The 21,004-nt window shown below is 39.6% G+C and overlaps 1 protein-coding gene and 1 long non-coding RNA gene across 6 annotated transcripts in view; one reads left to right on the top strand and one right to left on the bottom strand.

The window, feature by feature from the left end:
* Window positions 1-5,612, bottom strand: part of LOC128929273 (uncharacterized) — a 43,920-nt gene extending 38,308 nt beyond the window's left edge. Inside the window, exon 1 of one of the 2 annotated variants that reach the window (XR_013524841.1) lies at window positions 5,325-5,612. This is a non-coding gene — a long non-coding RNA (uncharacterized LOC128929273). The remainder of the gene's footprint in view (window positions 1-5,324) is intronic. The other variant, XR_013524840.1, reaches the window with a different exon arrangement.
* LOC100415517 (growth hormone-inducible transmembrane protein) lies at window positions 5,349-20,846 on the top strand. Of its 4 annotated transcripts, none has more exons than XM_035266141.3 (9): window positions 5,349-5,456; window positions 7,298-7,477; window positions 8,474-8,573; window positions 9,789-9,900; window positions 10,323-10,464; window positions 15,624-15,732; window positions 17,632-17,820; window positions 18,292-18,463; window positions 19,784-20,846. In XM_035266141.3, exons 2-9 carry the CDS (start codon window positions 7,334-7,336, stop codon window positions 19,866-19,868), a joined length of 1,053 nt encoding a protein of 350 aa, XP_035122032.2. In that variant the 5' UTR covers window positions 5,349-5,456; window positions 7,298-7,333; the 3' UTR covers window positions 19,869-20,846. The 4 variants fall into 4 exon arrangements, with proteins under 4 accessions (XP_035122032.2, XP_078201484.1, XP_054098849.1 ...); XM_078345358.1 differs by having other exon boundaries at window positions 6,367-7,477; XM_054242874.2 differs by having other exon boundaries at window positions 5,349-5,640.
* Window positions 20,847-21,004: the final 158 nt, after the last annotated feature.

Below are 21,004 nucleotides of genomic sequence, written 5' to 3'. Positions count from 1 at the left end.
AAGCTGATACAGGGATTGTGTTTCCAGACTTTCCAGTTCTTAAGTATTTATAACACCTGGCTGCATTTCCTACCCTTAAAGTTTAAGGTATTTCCCAGTAATAAATACTTTCCAATCCATTTCAGATTCTGGCTACAATTTGGTTTCAGATATGTTAGACAGAGATGTCCTAATGCAGTCAGAAATATCATACTGAAGCATAAAGGATATATTTATGGAATATTTATCAAGAGGTTGTAGGAGCCAAGGGAAGATTCTCCCTTCACCCTCTAAAGTTTTGCTAAAAAATAAGCTGACGAAAGGCAGATTAATAAAAAGAAAAGACATACAAGTCTATTAACATGCATGGGGGAAATCACAGAGTGATAACCCCAATCCCACAATGGGTTACAAAAGCTTATACGCCATCTCCAGGTTACAGAAAGAATGGGGGCTCAGAGTATAGCCAAAAATGGATTATGGTGCTAAGTCAGGTTAGAGCAGCAAGACAGATTATGGAAGAGAAAGAAAAGGAGGCTTAGCTAGCAACAGCAATGCTGTTATGTAGATGTAACTTCTCCGGTAGTAGCCTTCAGAGAGACAGATGGTAAATGTTTCTTTCAGACCATTAAAGTGTCAGACTCTCAGTCTTTCCTAGATCAGACAAGGGAAGACCCTCGGAGAATGCGGGGCTTTATCAATGTAGACTTTTTCTACAAAGGCTAATCTCTCCCACAAAAGACAGCTTTTTAGCTATTATTTTATTTCCAGCCTTTCTAAATAGTCATCTTGAACAATGTCAAGAAAATATATTTTGGGGTGAAATATTTTCATTTCCTTCAAGATCACAAAACCACCTCAAATAACAACTCACTGATAGAACCGCAGATGGTAACACCAAAAATTTTTCTGATGTACCTGCCATCAGAAGGAATCAAGGAAGTCCTATATTCTAGGCCAATGTTCCTCAGCCTTTTTTAATGATTGCTTCCCTAAGAATTCATTTCAGATATTTTTGCCTAATTCCCTCCCCCTTGACATCTTAATGTCACAGCTATACTGGCACATGTGCTGTCTGCATATCCATGCATCATATATTTTAAAAGATATTTTTATCCCTCAATCACCAGTTTTTGCCTCCACTGAGAGAATGCATATTCTAGACCCAGATCTACCATTTACCTTGCCATGTTTTTGATATAGTTGTATATTTGTCCCCACCCAAATCTCACGTTGAAATGTAATCCCCGTTATTGGAGGGGGTGCCTGAAAAGATGTGAGTGGATCATGGGAGTGGATTTCTCATGAATGGTTTAGCACCATCCCCTTGGTGCTGTCCATGAGATAGTGAGTTCTCAGGAGATCTGGTCATTTAAAAGTGTGTGGCCCCTGCTGACAACTGTCTCTCTCTTGTTCCTCCTTCTGCTATGTGCTGTACCTGCCCCTCTTTGCCTTCTGCCATGATAGGAAGCTTCCTGAGGCCTCCCCAGAAGCAGATGTCACTATGCTTCCTATATAGCCTGCAGAACCATGAGCCAATTAAACCTCTTTTAAAATACCCAGCCTGGGGTATTTCTTTATAGCAGTGTAAGAACAATCTAACACATTTTTCTTAAGAAAAGCTACTGTAATTTCTGAATGTTGGTTTCCTCTTGAAAACCTGAGCAGAAAGCATGACATTATTCTCAATTTTCTGCCAACATCTGACCCTCCACAGATACTACCCCATTAATGACCTTGTCCTTCGGCCCACTTACAGCATTTAGTTGTATATATGTGAGGGGTATATATTGGGAAATTGTCAGTTAGGTGAATGCAAAATTGAGCTACATTTTTCTTTAAACTGCCATGGATGTTACTTCAATGCCCCAGACAGTTTAGAGCAGACAGCCTATTTATTCCATTCTACAAGCTCAGAACAGTCTGACAATTTATCTGTCAGTTTCAGGATTTATCACCATCAGTCACATTGGAGTTCAAAGCTTTTTCTTTTATCCTGGGCCCTACCTGGATTAGAAACATTTACATTAAACAGGAGGGGAACAGTGTAGGTTCTCTGTCCCTCCACTCTACCTCTTGGTCAGTGCATTGTCATGCAGCTGCTGTTGAGCAGAATCTAGACGGAGCAGTCCCCATGGCTTCACTGTCTTTCTGTGGCTGGCAGGATATAATGGTTGAGGTGGGCACAGTTTGATCTTTCACCCAGGCAGAGTCAGATGGCTCTGCCTTGTTGTACACTAAATGGTCTGTTGGTGCCCATCTGGGCATCTCACCCACACATACTTCTAGTGTCACCTCACTACTGAGCAGCATCGTGAAGGGTGCAGACAAGCAGATGCATGAGCACAACCATGTTCTTGTGTTTATCTAGGCCTTGGGGATTCTAGGGGAAAACAAGACAAAGACAGGAAAGATCTTGTCCCTTTCCCACCTGCTCTGCTGTCTGCCACTTAGCAACCACATGAGAAGTAGGTGTCAGTTGGTCCCTACATTCAGAAACATCTGTCACCTTTCAGGAAGAAGCACCTTCCCTTTGTTGGGAGACTTCACCAGGGAGGGCGGAGGTTAAAGCTCCAGCAAACTCCCTTTCCAACTGTCTTTCACTCACACCACATCTTCTGATGGGAAAGTGTAGTGGGGCAGGGTGAGAGCATTTATTTTAACTGAAAGCAAATAAAATATTTTCTTTTTTTCCTTGGCTCTGAGTTTTCTTCACTATAATGCAGCGCATCCCACTTAGCCAGTAAGTGGAAAATAAGGAACTCAGCAGCAGCCTGCAATAGAAACCCTGACCTAGGCCAGGCATGGTGGCTGACACCTGTAATCCCAGCACTTTGGGAGGCCGAGGCAGGCGGATCACGAGGTCAGGAGATGGAGACTATGCTGGCTAAGACACGAAACCCCTTCTCTACTGAAAATACAAAAAAATTAGCCGTGCATGGTGGCACGAACCTATAGTCCCAGCTCCTCGGGAGGCTGAGACAGGAGAATCGCTTGAACTCGGAAGGCAGAGGTTGCAGTGAGCCAAGATTGAGCTACTGCACTCCAGCCTGGGCAACAGAGTGAGACTCCATCTCAAAATTTTAAAAAGTGACATATATTTAGTATTGGGATTTATGAATCATATCTTTTCCTTTTTATTTACTTATTTATTTTTAAAGACAGGGTCATCCTATGTTGCCCAGGCTGGTCTTAGGCTCCTGGGCTGCCTTCCCAGTAACTGGGACTGAATGCATGTGCCACCATTCCCATTTTGTCCTTTACTCTCTCCTATGCTCTAAGACCTTAGAAGCAGAGAGCGTAACAGTTTAACACTTCAAATTAAGTTTTATGTATGAACTTCCCCTCATTTGTATCTCTCCCTGTATCCTATTGATAAAGTAATGATATAATTATCCACCCAAGTCAGAAGGATTACTCAGGGAGCCTCCCTCATTCTTATCAGCTATATTTGATAGCTCATTCAATCCTGCAAACTACACTTCAGCAATATATGTCATAAACCCCTCTGTGTCTTTCTACTGGCTTAATTCCAGCCTTTATCGCCTTTTGCTTGAACAACTATAATAAATTCCTAATTGGTCTTCTGGTCCATGGAACCTCTCCCTTCCAACACTCACACAAGAGCATATCTTTCCCAACAATGTGACCAGTTTCCTTCCCTGCCTCGAAATATCTGAGGCCTGTGGAAACAGCAATACTTTACTTGAGAAAGGAAAATATGAAATCAGAAATTTTTCTTTCAATATGGAGAAAATAAACTTTAATATGAATCTTGAAGAAATCTTGAGTCATTAATGTCAAGATTTTTTATTCCAGTACTTTGTTGTAAATCCGTTCTCTTTGCTGATAACAGAAGCTCTAGAAAAAAAGACTAGCAGGGAAGGAGCCACACAGAAAACCTATTTTTCTGCTAGCTAATCAAATTGGGCATAGATCAAAAGAAAGATTAAATTGATCATGCTTGATCTGTTCTGTTTCATAAGTGAGATTTCTCTAGTGTTTTCCTGCCATTTTCAGCTTAGAGAGATAAGAATTGTGTTGCTGCCAGACTCTTTTACCATCCATATAGAAAGCAAGTCTTTTGTTAAGGTTTACATGATTAGGAATCATAAATTACAATTAACTACTGCTTAGGAGTTAAAGGTTCATGAATTTTGCATGTTAATCACCTTATCTAAAATAGCATCCCTCCAGAGTTTTACTCTGCTTTTTCTTAGCAGTATTAATAGTTACCACCTACTGGGCATAGTGGCTTATGCCTATAATCCCAGCACTTTGGGAGGCCAAGGCAGGCAGATCACCTGAAGTCAGCAGTTCGAGACCAGGCTGACCAAAACAGCGAGACCGGGTCTCCACTTAAAAATACAAAAACTACCTGGGCGTGGTGGCGTACCCCTGTAATCCCAACTACTCGGGAGGCTGAAGCAGGAGAATCTCTTGAACCCGGGAGGCAGAGGTTGTAGTGAGATCGTGCCACTGCATTCCAGCCTGGATGATAGAGCAAGACTCTGCCTCAAAAAAAAAAAAAAAAAAAAAGCTATCACATCGAACGTATTTTTTCTATGTTCTATCTCCACCAAAAAGTAAAACCACAGGGCAAGGACTTTTTTTTGCCAAAATAGTGGTAGCACGTTTGATTCATTTGTATGTATTTCTAGAACAGAGCTTGCTACCAAGTTGAGCCTTCAATATTTGCTGAAACAGGGAGTGAAAAAGAAAAAAAAAAAAAGTAACTCCCTCGCGCGAGAACTAGCTCTTCACCTAACAAATACCGGGCAACAGAAACATCTTGGTCCTCAGAGCAACCCCGGTGCGAAGCAGAGGCGGCTGTTATCAGGCCTATTACAAATGTGCAGGGGAAAGTCACAAAGCAATGAAAAAACAATCTAGAAAAAATCTTTTCTGGATTTCACATCTAACCTTTAGCGTGAGACCCAAACCGGTTGACTCCGGTCAGAAGCAGCCACATTTGGAACAATATTTATCTCACAATAAATTAATGCACAAAAAGGCCTTCGGAAAGAAAAAAATGGGGCAACGAAATAATTTTCAACTCAGGCACTACTTCCTTTCAATTTTTACATAATTCTCATATCTACGGCGAGTGAAAAGGCTAAAAGAAAAGCAAAAGAGAACTCAGCTGTCCAGAACAAAGATGGCCGAGAGGACTTCCTTGCCCACACTCAAAATGGACGGTGACTAAGACGTTCCCAACAACAATCCTTAACTGCCCCGCACCACCAACTCGGAACCCCGCCTCCGCAAACCGGAACCCCGCCTCTCCCACTGTGCCCGCCTTTCAGACAAAGGCCTGCCGGTGATTGGCTGCTCGTACTATTTACCTCATGCAGTACGTCGGAAGAACTGTGCGCGTTCAGGACGTCAGGAGCTTGCGGGGAACGGGGGAGGTGGTGGAGTGCGCGTTTCGCCGGCCCGGAAGGGAAACTGCGCTGCAGAGGTGACGGGGGACCGAGGTACTGCTCCCGCTGGCCGGCGGGTGCCCGGGATCCCGGGTGCTCCTTACAGCTGGCCTCACGGGACCGTTGGGTGCGGCTGGGTAGGGCTGGAAGCGGCGATACTGTTGGCTGCGTCAGGGCCGGCCTGCGCGTCAGTGTCGCAGTCCTGTGGGTGACCTGGTGGAGAGGGCGGCGGCCACAGGTCCGAGTCAGGCGGGCAAGGGCTCACTGTTTCTGTGCTTCTCTCCCGGGCAACAAGGTGCTGAGTCATTTTTGCGGCCAGGCAGTAGCTGCGCTGGTAGCGGCCCCTGGGGCCGGGGTAGACGTGTTTTGCGTTGAGGTGGAGGGTTGCTGCCGGGTTCTCACCGAGTCTAGCGGTCTTGGTGAACTTTCTCGGGGACCAGGCACCCAGACTCACCAATGCGCACAGAGGCCTAAGCCCTTAGGTAAAGGTCGGTAGCATTTTACCCATTTGGTATCTGAGTCTTAGAGGGCTACCTCACAAGGTCACTTCTAACGTGTCCGAAGCGGGATTCCCACTCTGGGCTGTTAGGCTGGACCCCTTCGATCCCAGCCAGTGGGCTGAGTACCGAGGAAGTTACAGGACAGTTATAGGTTGAGATGATGTAATGGCACGAAAGTTCCAGAAGCGCTGAGTGTTTTCCCATAGGCCAGCTGCCGAGCATTAAGACCCTTCATAGTTCCATTGCAGAGCTAGGAGGACACTCAGGTATCTTAAAGCAATAGTTCTTAGCTTTTGGAGTGTTCGTCAAAACATATATTTTTGGTCCTATTATTCCTAGAGGTAGAATCAGGAGCAAAGTAAGAACCAGGAGCCTACATATTAAGATGCATCCGGCACTTTCAAGCAGGTAATCCAAAGGTCAACACTGGAGTCGGAACTAAGAACCGTTATCTTATGTTACAGATGGGGAAATGGACCCGGAAGGACAGTCACCTGTCTGAAATTCCACTACATATCGTTGGCAGAGATGGGCTGGTAGCCCCAGTTGGCTTACACTTGTCATGTCATTCTGGCCTATCATAGTCACCTCACATTAATTTAGTATTACAGAAACACGGTCAGCTGACTTCTGGTTAACCACCCATCTAGTATAAGGTGCCCTGGAGCTAAGAGAATCCAGTTTTTAGCATGCTTTTTTTTGAAGACACCATTGAAGGACTGTAAGGGAAACCTGATTGGTAACTGAGTTTACTTTGAAAGACTAAATGTCCTTTACGCATTATAGTAGGGCATATAGAATAGTTTAACTTAGAATATTTTTATGTGTTATGCTGAAGGAAAGTAATATTTGGTATGATTCGCTGAAATTCATATAGTTGGGCTTCTTTAATATCTTTTAGCCTTGTAAGGCAGTATAACCTTGAGGAGCTATTCATGCTTTCATTGGATGACATTATTCCTCTGCCCAAAAGTTACGTAGATTCTTTAAAGTTACATAGATTCTTTTAAATAATTTTTTTCACTGAATGCTGGTATAAATCTTAATCCAGAACTACATTTGTAGAAGCCGTCACAAACCCTGTAATTACGTTCAGTTATTAATAGCCATTCTGTGTTACACGTAGTTTTTGTAGTCATCTATCCTGTTATTGGTCAAACTGGGACTTAATTTGTTGCTCCATCCCCAGCTGAGTTCTCTGGGATGGGTTTCTTGAATTACAAGGGATGGGCAAAGAATTTATTACTGAAAATTCAAAAGATTGCTTTATTTCCTTTTCTACTAAAACATAATTTGTTCCTTCTTGACTCTGACTCTTGTATGTTCTTCTCTTAATTGGTTAATGGGTTGTTTTGATTTTCTTTTTTTTTTGGTTGTTTTTGCCTTTCTTACTAGCATTTCAGATCTGCTTGGTAGACCTGGTGCAACACCATGCTGGCTGCAAGGCTTGTGTGTCTCCGGACACTACCTTCTAGGGTTTTCCATTCAGCTTTCACCAAGGCCTCACCTGTTGCAAAGAATTCCATCGTGAAGGATTCCATCACGAAGAATCAATGGCTGTTAACACCCAGCAGGGTAAAGATAATCTGAATATTTATTATATTGCTGCCTTTTCTATTTGTGCCCTTTCTTTTTAGCAAAGGATGGCTACTCTGCCTTTAGTGAGTTATGTATCAGTTAGCCCTGATTATGCCCCCAGTCAGCTCTTTCTCCTCATTAGTTTTTATCATTCTGTTCCCTTGTTATCCCATATGAAATAGAAAATGAGTTTCTATAACTCTGCCTTTGCTTACAGCTACTGGAGTTTCTCATTTAGAAAATTTAGAGTACATTGTGGGGGATTGAGAGTTATATGATGTAATGGAGATCCTGGAGCACATAGAGGTTTAAGAACCCAGGGATATTACCACTTGGCCAATAGCTTATTAATAAGTTATTAAAGATATTATATCAGCTCTTATTTCAAGATTGATAATATCTGTCAGGTTAGAAAGAACCCCATCTTCTTTTACAATAGATTTCTCCACTAGCATTTAAATTATAAGATTTGAAGTGTAAGGTAATGAGGACAATATACAGAAGCTAGAACAAGGCTTTTTTAAATTAACTGTTCCACTGTTGAAAAAGAGCCAAAATGGAAGTAGTAGTCTTCCCTTTTCTTAGCTTCATGTTAAGGAAGGATGCCTTTATTGAGTCCATATCCCAGATGACAAAATATAGCTCATAATGCTTATAGAATGCATTTCTTAAAAATGCAAATACATTCTCATCTTGATATTTGATTAGGATTTAAAATATAACATTTCTAGGTATGTAAATCTCTAGTTTGTAAAAGAAACATTTTTTCTGAAATTGAAACTAAGAAGAATATAATGAATTACTTCCAAAGGTGGAACACAGGTAAGATCTACATTTATTTATTTTATTTTTACATTTAAGTTTTTAGGTTGGCTAATAAATTTCCATAGTGAAGTTATGTATATAGAAAGCACCAAAGAGAGCTTGCATTTTATTTTACTAACATTCTATTTTCATGTGGGTGGTATGTGTCTTTGTTTGCATGTATGTCAGGAATATGCAACCAAAACAAGAATTGGGATCCGGCGTGGGAGAACAGGCCAAGAACTCAAAGAGGCAGCATTGGAACCATCAATGGAAAAAATATTTAAAAGTAGGTGGCTGTCTGTAGTTTTTAACCTGGAATCTATGGGTATGAATTAAGAGGTCCATGAACAACTTCCTAAAAATACGTATATTTGTGCATTTTCTGAGAAGACCATATTATTATTCTCAGAGATCTGATGACCCAGAAAAGATTGGTACTTTGCACTGGATTCAGTGGTTATCAGTCATATTTCTTCCAGTAGAAATTTTACTTTCCTTTTTTTTTAAAGAAAAGGATTCATTAATATGCCATTGTCCAAAAGGTATAGTCTGTTGAGAAATTTCATTTTAAGTGTATAGAATCCTCATTCAAGCATACATTTGTGTATGTTTCAGATTAAGAATAAATCACCAACATACCATTGTTAATAAAAGCCTAGCTGTCCAAGAAGAGTCCTTTAACTGACTACTCACATAGGGCCTCAGGAGGGCAGTACTTAAATGTGTTGCCAGTTGGGATGTCAACTTTTGCAAGTTCAGAAACTGGATTGTTAATCATCCTAAAGCCAAAGAATACCACTGCTCCTTAACAATCTTGCAAAATGTCTTTACAGTGGGAGAGAGCCCTAATCAGTATCCTTCAGGTCATTTCTTTCTGAATTGACCCTAGAGACCAAATTATGTAGTGACAGCCTAGTAATATTCTTAGTAAACAAATTTAGACAAAGAATAAGATGCTCTTCATGAATACCTCTATTGAGTTAGAATTGATAAGTTAGTTGTGTCTCAGTACCCTAAAACGAAGGCATCCTCTCACTTGATTCTGCTGCATAAACACTGACTATATTTTTTTCTCTTTTTTCTTGATTTCCATGTAAAGCATCATCTGTGTTAATACCGTGCAGTATGGTGTGACTATTAACATTTTCTTCTCGTTTTTTACTTTGTAAGAATGTCATGTGAATATACTTCAACCTCTTATTAATAAAATAATATGTATCACAGAAGTAACACCTCATCTATACATATATTGCCCACTCAAATATTGTTGGAGTGAGTTTGAAGATTTACCAAGTCTGATCCTTTCCTTTTTGTACTGATTATTACACCTTTGTTTCAGGGGTGTTTTTTTCTACTGGTTACCTAACATTGAGGCAACCCCATGTGCACTGATTATGGCTGTTACTGAATATGGTACCTGATTTGATTCCCTTTATAAACATTTTAAAGGCTTTGTCCAGACATGCCAGTATTAACCTGCGTTTCCTTCTGTGTTCTGCAGTTGATCAGATGGGAAGATGGTTTGTTGCTGGAGGAGCTGCTGTTGGTCTTGGAGCATTGTGCTACTATGGCTTGGGAATGTCTAATGAGATTGGAGCTCTTGAAAAGGCTGTGTAAGTAAATTGTTCCTAAACAACTCCAGCCTTAAAACAAAAATTCCAGTTTTCTTCTCATTCCTATCTTTAGTCACTTTGGAATGTTTTGTGTCTAGTCTTTATATCTCTATACACATAAATAGAGAATCTCTACTTGCTTTCTTGACATTTATTCAAATCTTAATAAAAATCATTTAGCAAGGTTATGTTTAAGCAAGGAGAAAATATGTTGCTTATTGTATGCGCCAAGTGCTTATATGTTTTATCTCATTTAATCTTTGCAATAACTCCCAAGTGTGCATAATTATTTCCATAAGAAATGAAGTAAATAACATTTTAAAGTATAAACTGACTTATCTCAAGGTCACCCAGCTAGTATATGACTCAACCAGATACCAAATCTGTAATTTCATAAATTAACCATATCATGTTTCTTACAGAATTTGGCCTCAGTATGTGAAAGATAGAATTCATTCCACCTATATGTACTTAGCAGGAAGTATTGGTTTAACAGCTTTGTCTGCCATAGCAATAAGCAGAACGCCTGTTCTCATGAACTTTATGATGAAAGGCTCTTGGGTGGTAAGTCAGCTGTTTTTGTTTTTCTTCTAAAGATCAAAAGATTAGATGAAATATATGGGAGGGAAGGGGTATTAAATGGAAAGAACACTGTATTGAACAAGTTTTTGTTCAAATAATGTATGAATTACAGTTTGATCATCCCTAATTTGAAATCCAGAAATGCTCCAAAACATTTGTGGTGTCAGCATGATGCTCCAAGAAAATTGTAGCATTTCAGATTTTGGGTTTTTGGAATGGGGATCCTGAACCCTAGTAACAATGAAGTGTAATATAAATAGTCCAAAATTTGAAATCCGAAACACTTCTAGTCCCAAGCATTTCTGATAACAGATATTCCACCGGTATTAGTGCAGCTGAGATAAGTAGGAAGTGCATTCCAGGTAGGTCAGCTATTACTCTTTATTAAACACGTGTTCGAATAATACCAGAGGAGTTAGAAATCAAACTTAGAAGAACAACGTTCTTGTCTAGCAGCAGATACCAGTCTCTATTTTTTTTTTTTGAGCAGTTTACTAAAAAAATAAAGCAAATGCAAAATCATCTTAGAAGTCAGAGGGAAATGCCCATCACAAAGACCTAACCATTTTATGCAGTCAAGAGTAGAATAGTGCTGCTACGATTATTCATAAGATCTTGGCCTTATAGAAATTTTTTTTTTTAATTCAATAAGTTTCTCTTGAGCATTTGTTATTTTGCTAGATACCAGAATATGAATATGTGTCCCCTATTCTCCTACTATTTGGTAGAAGAGATGAACTGGAATAAGTGCACAGATGTGCAGTAAGAAATAGAAAGTGCAAAGTCAGTTGAGAGTTTGTCTTTGCATTATTAGGCAAGGTCCATGAAGGAGACATTTATTTCATCAGGGTTGTTGAAGGCTAACATATTTCGTTTATTTTAGAAGTAGACAAGAGGGCCTGGTGCCGTAGCTTGCACCTGGAATTCCAGCATTTTGGGAGGCCAAGGCAGAAGGATTGCTTGAGCCCAGGAAATTTTTTTTTTTTTTTTAATATAAATAGAGACGGGGTTTCACCATATTGGTCAGACTGGTCTCAAACTCCTGACCTCAGGTGATCCACCTGCCTCAGCCTCCCAAAGTGCTGTGATTACAGGCTTGAGCCACTGTGTCCGGCTGACATTGTCTGTAATTTTTAAACAAATACAAAATATTAAAAATTTTATAAAACTGGACAAGGGCAGTCCAGTGTTACCGAACAGTTTAAGCAAAGAGGATGTAGGAAACCCCAATTTTAGAGGTGACTTATATCCCCTTGGAAAAAAGTCAAGTGTTTCAGGTCTGGAGTGTGAAAAAGACATGGTTAGAAAGGATATGACTGTCAAGGGTGGGCGTGGTGGCTCATGCCTGTAATCCCAGCACTTTGGGAGTCCGAGGTGAGTGGATCAGTTGAGGTCAGGAGCTTGAGATCAGCCTGGCCAACATGGTGAAACCCCATCTTTAAAAAAAAAAAAAAAAAGGATATGATTGTCAAGCTGTGGAGAGAACCTGCTAAGCAGTCGCAGGCCATTGAAGATACTGGAACAACAAAAGTGTGATTTATATTTTTCAGTTTTAAGAACTAATGTGGAAGAGACATGGAGCAGATATACCAGCTGTGGCCTTTGTAGGATCTGAAATGAGGGATGATAAGAACCTGAACTAGAGCAGAATGTGAGACTGGAGGGAAGGAGAGTTCATGTAACTGGGCAGCCAGAGTACCTACTAGAATACTGACTTCCCACATAGGAAACTGAAATCCATAATATTTCCACTGTATTGTACTTTACTAAAGGATAACCATTTACAGTAGCATAGCCATTTGGACGTTTATGTATTTTTAGGATCATGCTTTTCACATAGATGTGATGAATCTCCCAACCCAGAGGCTCACAAAGACACAGAATGTTCTCACTGGAAATGTTAATTTTAATCAAAACCAAATTATTTAAAACAACACTTTTGTAATAAATATGACAATATTTACCTAGAATTTTAGGACCTAAAATGAGGCTTCAAAGAAGTTTTGTGTTTGGGTCAATCCTCAGTCTGAGCAAAAGATGACCCTCTTCCACTGTTAGTAATACAGAAAGTACTTGGGGAAGCCAAAGACAAGTGCTGCAGAGATGAAGATAAAACCTTTTAGGGGTGGCAGACATACATATACAAACACACACATAGACGCACGGATAATGTCAGTTTGTCCCAAGAGCTTCTGAGGAGAGGTATCCTACCCTGCTCCTGGGCAGCCAGGGTACCTACTAGAAAAAGCTTTTGAGGGCCGGGCGTGGTAGCTCATGCCTGTAATCCAAGCCCTTTGGAGGCCAAGACGGGTGGATCACCTGAGGTTGGGAGTTCAAGACTAGCCTGACCAACATGGTGAAACCCCGTCTTTATAAAAAATAAAGAAAAAGCTTTTGAGATGAGGAGGCAGTACCTCAGTAAGTCTATCAGATGTGGAAGGGGGAGGTATTCTTAGGCACGATGGTCTGAATCTGGGGCATCCTGGCAACCCTGCCAGTTCACTGTGGTTGGAATGCAGAGTTTGAAGTGACACTGGATCATAAAAGAGCTTAAAAAAATTTAATTGCAGTAAATAACCCAAAAGTGTGAAATAGTTTATAACAATTATTTCTCATTAGAAAATGATGGAGTGGCGCTTGATATGCTTTCTTTTTAATATTTTTTTAAAAATAAGAGACTTGGTCCCTATGTTTGCTGAGGCTGGTCTTCAATTCCTGGGCTCAAGTTATCCTCCCACCTCAGCCTCCCAAGTAACTGACACTACAGGCGCATACCACTGCACACAGCTCACTATGCTTTTGTGTATTAAGGTTTTCCCATTCTTGGCAAAACCAGCTGTTTTGTTTACCTGTACTTTATATCAGAAGTTGAATATTTTGATGTTCGTGGGTGAGACAGATAATTACAGATGAGAAGGCCTGGTGTGTCACACAGGAGAGTATTGACATCTAGAGGTTACTGACCCTTCTCAACTAAAAGCGGTCACCATGTTCTTTTTTTTTCTTCTTCTTTTTTTAATAGATTGCCAAACAAAACATCTGCCTGATTTTGTCCAAGGGCTACAAGTTTGCAATCTCTGCTTTAAATTTCTTGAAGATTATCACTGTCTTTTTTCCACTATATATTACATTTCTTCTTGTCATACAAAAGGAATATTTAAATATTATAACACTGGAAATCTAAGATATGCAAAGAAAAGGAATGACTGGGCCAGGCACAGTGGCTCACACCTATAATCCCAGCACTTTGGGAGGCCGAGGCGGGTGGTTCATGAGGTCAAGAGATCGAGACCATCCTGGTCAAAATGGTGAAACCCCATCTCTACTCAAAATACAAAAAATTAGCTGGACGCCTGTAGTCCCAGCTACTCGGGAGGCTGAGGCAGGAGAATTGCTTGAACCCAGGAGGCGGAGATTGCGGCGAACCGATATCCCACCATTGTGCTCCAGCCTGAGTAACAAGAGCGAAACTCAGTCTCAAAAAATTAGCTGGGCATGGTGGTGCGTGCCTGTAGTCCCAGCTACTTGGGAGGCTGAGGCAGGAGAAATGCTTGAACCCAGAAGGCGCAGGTTGCGCTGAGCCGAGATTGCGCCATTGCACTCCAGCCCGGGTAACAAGAGCAAAACTCTGTCTCAAAAAAGAAAAGGAATGAGGGGCCAGGCATGGTGGCTCATGCCTGTAATCCTAGCACTTTGGGAGGCCGAGGTGAGCGGATCACAAGGTCAGGAGTTTGAGACCAGCCTGGCCAATATGGCGAAACCCTGTCTGTACTTAAAATACAAAAATCAGCCGGGCATGGTGGCATGTGCCTGTAGTCCCAGCTACTCGGGAGGCTGAGGTGGAAGTTTCAGTGAGCCAAGATTATGCCACTGCACTCCAGCCTGGGTGATAGAGGGAGATTCTGTCTAAAAAAAGAAAAAAGAAAGAAGGAATGAGGATCAAATTAGCCATAAACCTGGAAGGGTAGAAGTATAGAATCTTTTATCTCATTTTTTTTCCATGTGCTCTGTTATCTACTTTCTATTTTTCTTTCTTTTTTTTTTTTTTTGAGACAGAGTTTCGCTCTTGATATCTACTTTCTATTTGTCAAGTCTTCATTTAGTAAATATGGAGTTCAAAGCAATGTGCTATACTATTTTTTCTTTTTTTAAAACTAATTTGTAAGCATGACTGATTTGAAAGAAAATGCTATTTGTGTTATACAAAAATATATTTTTTCAATTGAGAGTTAAGTATCTTGGGATCCCTAAAGGGTTTTTGTTTCACCCCTGTCCAGCAAAAGTAAAATTGTTAAAAGATGTGGTTCCAGGCCAAGCTTAAGTCATGTATTTGAAGCTGTCTGCAAAACCTCATATATGGCAGTAGGGGGCACTTATGCTAACTTAGCCAAAATAAATAATCTGAAATAAACCTAGGGCCTTTAATGTGCCAGAAAAATATAAGCTTTGATTTTTTTTTAATTTTTCTCTTTTTTTGAGATGGAATCTAGATCTGTCGCCCAGGCTGGAGTGCAATGGCACGATCTTGGCTCACACCAAAGTCCATCTTCTGGGTTCAAGCAATTTTCCTGCCTAGCCTTCCAAGTAGCTGGGACTACAGGCACGTACAACTCCACCTGGCTGATTTTTGTGTTTTTAGTGGAGATGGGATTTTACCACGTTGGTCAGGCTGGTCTGAAACTCCTGACCTGAGGTGAGCCGCCACGCCCGGCCTAAAGCTTTGATTTATTATCTTTAATGTTTTCACAACTTGTTTATTAGAAGTAACTAATTGTACTTCAAACCCATGGGTTTCTGCTTTGTTTTCATATAAGGATCAGTTTTTCTTTTTTTTTTGAGATGGAGTTTCGCCCTTGTTACCCAGGCTGGAGTGCAATGGCGCAATCTCGGCTCACCGCAACCTTTGCCTCCCGGGTTCAGGCAATTCTCCTGCCTCAGTCTCCTGAGTAGCTGGGATTACAGGCACGCACCACTATGCCCAGCTAATTTTTTGTATTTTTAGTAGAGATGGGGTTTCACCATGTCGACCAGGATGGTCTCGATCTCTTGACCTTATGATCTACTCCCAAAGTGCTGGGATTACAGAATTGAGCCACCGCGCCCGGCAGGATCAATTTTTCTTAATAGTATTTGTCTTTCAGACAATTGGTGCGACCTTTGCAGCCATGATTGGAGCTGGAATGCTGGTACAATCAATACCATATGACCGGAGCCCAGGCCCAAAGCATCTTGCTTGGTTGCTACATTCTGGTATGTTCTGTTTTAAATTGTTATGAGACAACCTTGACTAATAGCTGTTTTGGGTGGCTCTTGGCAGTTGTAAATGACCTACATGTAATTTAAACCTCATGTTTGGAAAACACAATTTTCTTCATTCATTACTGGCTGCATTATTGTCAAGACCTTTGCTTTGAAAAGTTAATTTTGCTACTAAGACCATGGACATCTTCAATACAAAACATGTCTCTTCTGACAGTCTAATATATACAGAGATTTAATTTACTTTGCATATTTTGTTCAATACCAGGAGGGTTTCATATTTAGTATACATCATTTGAAGGTTGTTTTTTGTCTAGTATATTTAGAAAAATTAAAAACTGAGCATAGAGAAAGTTGTGCTAAAAATGTTGCTGCAAAATACAAAACTGAGAGGAGTCCTAGTAGAAGTGTCTTGTGTAGAAATTCCACCCAGCGTTTTGCTTAGAGCAAAAAGTAGTTTTATCTTATTCATCACCATGAAATGGTGTACCTTATTAGCCGTATACCTTGATCTAGAAATGTTAGTCTTTAGACTAGTACTGGAAATTCAGTATCTTTATACTTCGTGCCTAGTCTGAGGTAAACTGCATTTAAGAAGAGGGTAACTTATTCTGCTTAGCACTGAAATAATGCATTAGCTAAGATTTTTTTCATTTGAGTTCCATTTACCTTTGTTAAATTATTGGTAAATTTTTTACTTTAATTTTTATGAAGATATTGATAAATATCTGACAACTAAAATTACTTATATATAAACTGTTAGCAATCCTTATTATGTAAAGTAACAGCAATGTCTCTCTTTGAAGTTCCCACATTTTAAGATTACCATCCTAGGCTTTTTCTCTCCTTTTACTTTATTCCCTCTTAGCAGCAGTAGGTTTGACCTTGAGTTTTTTGTTTTTGTTTTTTGAGACGGAGTTTCGTTGTTGTTACCCAGGCTGGAGTGCAATGGCACGATCTCGACTTACCGCAACCTCTGCCTTCTGGGTTCAAGCAGTTCTCCTGCCTCAGCCTCCCGAGTAGCTGGGACTACAGGCGCGCACCACCATGCCCAGCTAATTTTTGTATTTTTAGTAGAGACGGGATTTCACCTTGTTGACCAGGATGGTCTTGATCTCTTGACCTTGTGAGCCACCCACCTCGGCCTCCCAAAGTGCTGGGATTATAGGCATGAGCCACTGCGCCCAGCCCGAGTTATTTGTTTTAAGCTTGTTTATCTCAATTCTTGGATGAATGCTGTAGAAACTAGTGGTAAGCTAAGATTCAAATAGCTATGTGGAATTTAATGGTTACTAAAAATATAAATTAGTGTTTGCTCATGAGTTGTGATTGATTAGGAATAGTGTTCATGTTGTGATACAGAATTTGAATAGTCACCAGTTTTTGTTGTAGAATTTGGTGGGGTATTATTATCTAAAGGCAGAACTTTTTATTATCAAAGTGCTTAAACAGTAAGGTAAAATATAAAGTAACTGTTAGAAGTGATATTTGCCTGCAAGTAGCAGTTAGAAGTGATATTTTCCTGCTGGGCACGGTGGCTCACACCTGTAATCCCAGCACTTTGAGAGGCCAAGGTGAGTGGATCACAAGGTCAAGAGATCGAGACCATCCTGGTCAACATGGTGAAACCCCATCTCTACTAAAAATACAAAAAATTAGCTGGGCATGGTGACGTGTGCCTGTAATCCCAGCTACTCAGGAGGCTGAGGCAGGAGAATTGCCTGAACACAGGAGGCGGAGGTTGTGTGGTGAGCCGAGATCGCGCCATTGCACTCCAGCCTGGGTAACAAGAGCGAAACTCTGTCTCGAAAAAAAAAAAAAAAGAAGTAGTGATATTTTCCTTTTGGTTTTTGTTAGGAAATACTTAATGAGCACTTGCTCTTTTTCCAGGTGTGATGGGTGCAGTGGTTGCTCCTCTGACGATATTAGGGGGTCCTCTTCTCATCAGAGCTGCATGGTACACAGCTGGCATTGTGGGAGGCCTCTCCACTGTGGCCATGTGTGCACCCAGTGAAAAGTTTCTGAACATGGGTGCACCCTTGGGAGTGGGCCTGGGTCTCGTTTTTGTGTCCTCACTTGGTAAGTGGCCGTGTTTTCATGCTTAACTCTTGGTGCATAGTTTCCTATCATCTGAAATACTCCAATATCCTAATTCATTGAGTCATTTATTTTAAAAATTCTTTTGAAGATTTATGCTATTTTAACTGGATTTTACTACCTGGCGTATAAAAATCATGGCAGCATGGTTAACCATTATTACTGGTTTTACCAAACACATCTAAAATGGGAAAGTTGGTCTGAAAAATGTGAATATTGCTGTGATACAAGAACCTTCTTGTGAAATGGGCAAGTGACTCGTTAGAGGAACGAGTGTCATGGGTTTTGAACTAATATAAATAAGATTGGACAGTACATATACCCAGGTGTCTTCTTACCTACACGGTATACCAAGGAGATTTTTTTTTTTTAAGTAATATAAATCTTAAACTCAGTTATTAGAAATCCTTTATTTAAAAAAAAATCTTAATTGTTTTCCCATTTTGATTTCAGGATCTATGTTTCTTCCACCTACCACTGTGGCTGGTGCCACTCTGTACTCAGTGGCAATGTATGGTGGATTAGTTCTTTTCAGCATGTTCCTTCTGTATGATACCCAGAAAGTAATCAGGCGTGCAGAAGTATCACCAATGTATGGAGTTCAAAAATATGATCCCATTAACTCGTGAGTAATGCTTTTTATTTCACACAGTTACTCTGTCACACATAAGGATGCCTTTGTTTGACCTGTTTTGTTTTATGGCTGTGTTAGTTTTTCTAGGGCTACTGTTTGTAACAAAATATCATAGACTGGGTGGCTTAAAACAAAACTTGATTCTCTTGCAGTTCTGGAGGTGAGAAATCTAAAATCAAGATGTTAGCAGAGATGTACTTCTGAGGGCTCTGAGGGAAAACCTGTTCCCTGCCTCTCAGCTTCTTGCTACTGCTGGCAGTCCGTGACATGTGTTGGCTTATAGATGAATCATTCCAGTCTCTCCCTCCTGTTTCACATGGTGCTCTTCCCGTGTGCCAGGGCTTAGGATTTCAACATATTTTGGTGGATGTGGAGAGGGGCAGTCACAACTTAATCCACACCAATGGCTTTGTCAGATTTTCTGTTTTATTTCTGTTGCAGTTTAGTGTAATGCTTCGGTATTCATTACATTATAAGAGTATTTTGTCTATTTTTATGAGCTAGCCTCAAGGTTCAATGAATAATGTGCTCTTACTGGTCAGTTAATTTTTTTGGTAGTGTATTTTTGCAGACTTTCAAACTGAAATGAAATGTATTAATCAAGTATTATTCATTGGAAAATGTATATAATTAACTTGGAATTTTTAATGTGAACGCCTTTTTTGTACTTCTAGAAATTAGAAACTCTTCAGTGTAAAGATTCTAGTTTCAGAGATAGCCAACTTTAGTTGGCATTAAGTGTTATAATTTTTTTTTTCTTTTTTCTTGGAGTCTACCAAAGTAGGTTATTTTATTTAAACAATTTTCTTGAGTTTCATGGTGTCTGTCACATTTTTTTTTTAAGTAATTCATTTTTCCTTATCTAAAAATAAAACTTAATGTAATGGCTTTGGAGGAAAAAGTGGCTGTAAACCTTACAGATTTGTAGAAGTTTTCTTTAGGGTGAAGTGGGATTATTAAATGCCAGACTTGTGTCTAACAGGTTTTAATAAAGGTGCTTCTTTGGTGTTGTTTTGATTATTTTATTGTCTGCCACTTCGTTTATTTTGCAAGTTGATACATGCAGAGTGTCAGAAGATAAAATAATAATTTTTTAAACTGCTCTTTAACATTTAAAAGATGAGTCTGCCAGAAAAAAGACCTTAACTATTTTCTAGTCTAAGACTTCCTTAGCTGGCAGTTAAAACATTTTTAATTTTCATGTTATATCACCAGGACAAATAGTATTGCTTTTTTTTCTTTTGTATATTAAGAATTCATCATTGCTGTTAGAATTGCATCATACGTAATGGGCATAATTTTCTTTTCTAGGATGCTGGGAATCTACATGGATACATTAAATATATTTATGCGAGTTGCAACTATGCTAGCAACTGGAGGCAACAGAAAGAAATGAAGTGACTGAGCTTCTGGCTTCTCTACTACATCAGACATCTTGCTTGTTTCATAGGCAGATATGCATTAAATAGTTTGTACAAGCAACTTTCATTGAAGTTTAGAAGATAAGAACATGTCATTGTGTTTAAATGTTCCAGTAATGTGATACCTCAGGTCTGCTTTTTCTTCTGGAAAATAAATGCAATAGTCCTCTCCCAATAAGCACACACATTTCCAGTTCTCACATTTGTGTGATTTTAAAATGTTTTAATGAATGTGAAAAGACTAAAGTTTGTGTTACGAGAATGTAAGTGTTTATCTATTTTAAAATTTGGTAGGTTTGCTAAGTAAAATTTAGCAAACCTGTGTTTGCATGTTTTTTGGAGTGCAGAGTATTGTTATTAACATTATAAGTGATTTAGGGCTTTGGTAAAGGGACCAAAGAGAAGGAAAAAGTCACCTGCAGTCTTTTGATTTTTAACATAAGACTTAGCACTTGTGTGATGGATGAGTGACGAGCCAGTGAGAAACATCTGGGTATTTGGAAACAAGTGATCATTATTGTTACATTGATCTGCTAAACTTAACAAACTGCTAATCCTGAAACAAACACAGGTGATGCATTCTCCTGCTATTGCTTCTCAGTGCTCTTTCCAATATAGATGTGGTCATGTTTGACTTATTTTTAGGAAAGCGCAGAATATTAATCATACAGAGAATCCTTGATGGAATCATGTATGTGTGTTTTACTTTTGAATGTTAACAAAAGGAAATATTCTTAAAACTATTCTCAAGATAAAATATTCAGAGCATGAAATTTGTTGCTTTTTCAAGAAATACAAACTATATTCAAGACTGCTAGGTGTTTATTTTTGTATATTTATTGAATTGTCTAATTGAATACAACTTGCTCTTGTCATTTCTTCAAGCTTTCAGGCCTTTATAGAAAAGCCTGTTTGTAGCTTACACTTAAATATAAAAGCGGTTTTTCTCCTAAGACTTGGTTTCTTGCATTCCCTCACAGACTAAGCACTAAAAGCAAAGCAACACAAAACTAGCTCTGTCTTAATGAAATGTATCAACCCAAAAGTGCAGTGGGGAAAATGCTTCATTAATTTCCCCAGCAGAATTTTACTTCTGTACATTGTTACACCA

Source organism: Callithrix jacchus, chromosome 12 (genome assembly GCF_049354715.1).
Source record: "Callithrix jacchus isolate 240 chromosome 12, calJac240_pri, whole genome shotgun sequence".
NCBI classification, from domain to species: domain Eukaryota; kingdom Metazoa; phylum Chordata; class Mammalia; order Primates; family Cebidae; genus Callithrix; species Callithrix jacchus.
The sequence above is the reverse complement of the archived record's forward strand: the minus strand, read 5'-3'. Positions and strand labels throughout refer to the sequence as shown.

Excerpts from the sequence above, each read along its gene's own strand:
- LOC100415517 (XM_035266141.3), top strand. The coding sequence starts at position 7,334 with ATGCTGGCTGCAAGGCTTGTGTGTCTCCGGACACTACCTTCTAGGGTT. Across the intron at positions 7,478-8,473 it reads GGCTGTTAACACCCAGCAGG|GAATATGCAACCAAAACAAG; the intron begins GTAAAGATAATC and ends CATGTATGTCAG. Across the intron at positions 15,733-17,631 it reads TGCTTGGTTGCTACATTCTG|GTGTGATGGGTGCAGTGGTT; the intron begins GTATGTTCTGTT and ends CTCTTTTTCCAG.